The sequence below is a fragment of the Alligator sinensis genome, unplaced genomic scaffold (assembly GCF_000455745.1).
Source record: "Alligator sinensis unplaced genomic scaffold, ASM45574v1 scaffold527_1, whole genome shotgun sequence".
NCBI lineage: Eukaryota > Metazoa > Chordata > Crocodylia > Alligatoridae > Alligator > Alligator sinensis.
Window position 1 is genome coordinate 1,710,857 of NW_005841958.1, and position 4,291 is coordinate 1,715,147.

Below are 4,291 nucleotides of genomic sequence, written 5' to 3' on the forward strand. Positions count from 1 at the left end.
CCCTTACACCCCCATCCTGCCCCCGCAACCCCCCACATATATACACACTGTGCATCATACCCTACACCCCGTGCGCACACAACCATGCCCTCCCATCTTGCATGCGCACACGTACGCACGCACACACTTTATACAAGAGTAAGATTTTATTTTTGAGCTATTATGCAATCATCTCTATATACACTACACAAAGACAAATAAATCAGGACAACAGTATTTTTGGAATAAAATTAAAATATGTTATAGTATAGGGATAGGCAACCCCTGGCATGCCTGCCAATTAGTGGCACATGGGGACAGTGTTTTAAAAAAAAATCTATATTTATTTTAAGTTGCTGCTCCGGGCTCTTTCAAGAGACTCAGGAACAGATGCTGCCTGAAGAGCCCTTGGGAGGAGCTATTAGGGATGGGGGAAAAGCCCCTTCTGCAGCCTTTGCTGTACCACTGCAAGCCTGGCAGGTTCCCCCCCCACCCGCGCTCGTCCTCTCTGCCCAGCCTGCCCTTACGCATCCTCCCTCAGGCTGCTGGGGGCACGCGCCTGTGTGTAGGAGAGTGAAGGGTAGGGAGTGGAGGGAGGGTGCTGGGGGAAGAGGAGCCACCAGCCCCACCGTGCCAGGCTCAGCCACAGAAGGGCATGCTGCCTGAAATGACTCTTTTTATAAGTTGCCATTTCCACTTCTGTGTACATTGTTTTTATAGGTAACGCAATGCTTTAGGGTCTTTTAGGAAAAGGCAGTGGTAAGAGTGGAAGGAAAATTAAAATGAGTTTTCTTTGACCTATTTTTCTTCTTTGTGTGTTTCAGATGGCTCATCAGCATGTGCAAGCTCCAGAGGATACAGATAGTGAATGTACTGGATGAGCCTTTATTCCTAGCCAGAACAGACACTGGAGGAGCACACGTGGTATCCAGAGCCTCTGCTTGCAAACTGCGGATACTCAGGAGCTCTGTCATAAACTATGCCTAGAAGAGGAGTTGGGACTTTCTTCTTTATGTAATAAAATGTCAGTTGCTGCTACACTTGGGATGACTTCAGAAGATGTTACTCTTTGGTCTAGTCTCTCAAAGTTCTTACTCTGCGATTCTTTGAGGAATGCGCCTTGAGAAATGATCCTTTCTAAGTGGAAATTGGCAGCCAAAATCCGCAGCTTCCTCCAAAAATGTTAGAACGGAAGGATCTTTTGCACTCTTTTCTTATTATGGACATTCTTTAAACTAGTCTGACATGTCAGTGTATTAGTTTTAAAACTTCAAGGTAAGAATAAAGATTCATTACTTTGCAGTATTTGTTTTTGAGTACAAAATGGCGTCACCTTTAAGAGTTGGTCCTATTCAAATGTAACTTCTGACAGGGCGTTTTGAATTCCAGATTTGTATCCTTTTTTAAAAAAATGTCTCCTGCTCCAACATTTTAGGAGACCTGTTTCCCTGTGTGTGTTGTACTCTGTGCCTTCAGCTTGTGCACTTTGCAACTTAATAGACCATATTTTGTGACTGCAAAATGTGTTCTCGAGGAAAAAACTTGACATCTGTTCACAACATGCTGCAAAGTCACGAGTTTCTTTTGTATAGCTAGGATATAAATTTAAGAAGGAGGTTATTCTAAGTGTTGCTACAAATAATGGTATCTTCTGTCCCTTTTTGTCTTGTACATTGGTGTTAATGTTGGGACCAACTCTTGAAAACCCACCTTTCTCCCCTTAACCTTTCCTTGACTCCACTGGCTTCCACAATATTTGCAATAGATTCCTGCGTGTACTCCAAAATGAATGCAATGTTGAGATGTTTTATCTTAAATGTTATTTAGCTGCCACTGCTAAATCTTCTATTTATTTTTTTTTTTTAGAATGGATTATGGGCAAGATTCTCCAGTCTGTTATTCCTGCTATGTGCTTTTATTTCAGCACTGAGCAGATTTAAATTGGTCTTAATCAGTCAGTGGGTGACTGCACTTGCATTAGACTGTTAGTGGCAGCAGCATATGCATGATGGGGGCAGGAGTGACATTAGCCCTTGCTCCTAATCAGGCAGAGTAAGATGCATATCAGCTTTCAGGATCAGGGGTAACTCTCTCGTGCGCGCACACGCACACAGACCCCTTCCAGATTTGTTGAGCTCAGCTAGACTGGTCCAGATCTACTGGACCTGTAGTATGGATCCTAATAATTGAGGTGAGTTTCAGTTTGCAGTATAGGCTATCTTACTCATTTTTTTTTTAATTTGAAAGAAAGGTGCTTGAAAGACCAATTTAGCTACAGATTTCTTGTTATCATCTTGGTTATATCAAGTCTTTCTCTGCTGAAGCAAAAGATTTGCAGTTCTGTCACATACCACTCTCTCACCTTCAGAGACTTCTCCAAGCTTGCATGAGTTCTCTACAGATTGCAGTAGAAAAAAAATAGACATGCGGCAGGGACAACAAGTTCTTTTCCTTTCTACTTTGCTCTGTAGACAGATTTATATCTAAATGAGTCCAGATCTACCATATAGGGAATACCTTTAGTGACAAAGAAGGGAAAATTGAAAGGACACTGTCAAGATTGGCAGTCTCAAGATTGGCAGACCAGAGTCTGACCTATCTATATATTTCTTTGCATGTTTGCAAAGTCTGTTTAATTCTTGGGAGTTTTTTAAATTAAAAATAAATGTTTTTAGTGTTATGGGGTTTTGAGTCCCGTCCTGTCCCGTCTCTTTCCCCACATGCCTTTTTTGGAATAATGCCAGCAACCTAGCCTTCATGAGCAATTCGGCAAAGGCAAACCCCTCAGGGTGAGATATTCAGAAGTTTGCCATAACCCCTGCTCCCTCAGAAGTTAAGAGTACTATTGTCAGCTGTGATTTTAAAAGCAGAAGTAAGCCAACGTTAAGAGCTTTTAGAAAATCCTACCCGAGTATACACAATGGAGGAAGTAACGAGCAGTAATAAGGAACATACAATTGATTCTGACTTTGCCGGCGTCTAAGTTTGATCAAGAACGGAGTTTTTAAAAATCAGATTTCAAAATAAAACCTTTGACAGTGTCCTCATGTTTACAATTATAGTGTATGTTGTTATGGCAAATATTCTTGAGCTAAAAATATATACATTTAACTGGTTAAAGTTTACTACAACATTACCATTCTACTTTATATAATACAGTACACAAGCTCTCAGCTCTTTCAAGCCGTCATGATTTGTTTCTGTATTTTGAAAAGATTTTTACTCATCTAGGGTTTGTAAATAACTTGTAGGACATATTATGCCTCATGTTTTGAGACAGTGGTTTTAACTTACTCATTTTCTGTTGTGTTATGCTTACAAACAATAATCCCTTTTAGAACAGCAATTCCTTAAGGTGAAAACAAATCCTCCTAATGTGGATAATGTATGCACACTAACAGTACTTGAAAGCTTTTTGCCCCTATGTAGCATTCTCATTTGGCCAACAAAACATGAGAAATCTCCTTGTAAAGCTTTGTATTATGTTGTAAATTGGCATTAAAATTTCTGTATGTTTTGGCATTATGAACTTAATGCTGAAATAATGTTCATCTTGTCTTGAAGTTTTATCATTGTGAACCAAGCATGGAATAGGATATGACATTATATACTAAATTATTTTGTCTCTTTGTAAATTTATATTTTACTTACAGTAAAACCAACTTGGTCAATTTGAGTATTGGTACGGTAAAGCCACAACTACAAGGCAGCATGGTCCTAGCTACGGTAGTTACTCTAACCAAATAATAATCCATTGTGATTAAATTTACATTTATTGCATCTGTTGCTTACTCTGTTCAGACTAAGCAGTAAAGTTGGTTATACTTTGGGTGTTCTCTTCTCTTCTATGTTGCATTGGTTCTTTAGGAAAACTTGCTATATTAAAATATTTTTAGATGAGTTTCATTTATTTTTTCTTTTGGAAGTTAAAATTTTTAGCTTAAGAGTTAAATTTAGCTAAGAGTTAAATTGGTAGAAAGTTCTTCGCACGTTGTTAAGGCAGTTCTTGGCACCATACAGTATATGGGGTCATATGTGGATCACATTTTGTGGAATAATGTTGAATGTACTCAGCTTTGTAGACTTTGGGTTTGGGCCAATATTTTGTGGCTGGTTGGGAAACATAATGCACATGAGTGCTCAGTTGACTACTTTTCCAAGCAGATCCAGTTGGCCAGGTTCATTGGAGTTACCCAGGGCTGAATTTGGCCCAATACTTCGTTTTTGCAAACATCAGATAAAACATCAAATAAAACACGTGGTTTTGCGGGATGCTGCATGTCTCTCTTAAAATCTGAGGCACGGTTCTTCA

General features: G+C 39.5%; 1 protein-coding gene across 1 annotated transcript in view; it reads left to right on the forward strand.

The window, feature by feature from the left end:
• The window catches only part of CACUL1 (CDK2 associated cullin domain 1), a 76,714-nt gene extending 72,829 nt beyond the window's left edge, over positions 1-3,885 (forward strand). The window contains exon 9 of the mRNA XM_006020544.3: positions 804-3,885. Coding sequence (XP_006020606.2) covers positions 804-844 — 41 coding nt within the window. The 3' untranslated portion in view covers positions 845-3,885. The remainder of the gene's footprint in view (positions 1-803) is intronic.
• The last annotated feature ends 406 nt before the right edge of the window (positions 3,886-4,291 follow it).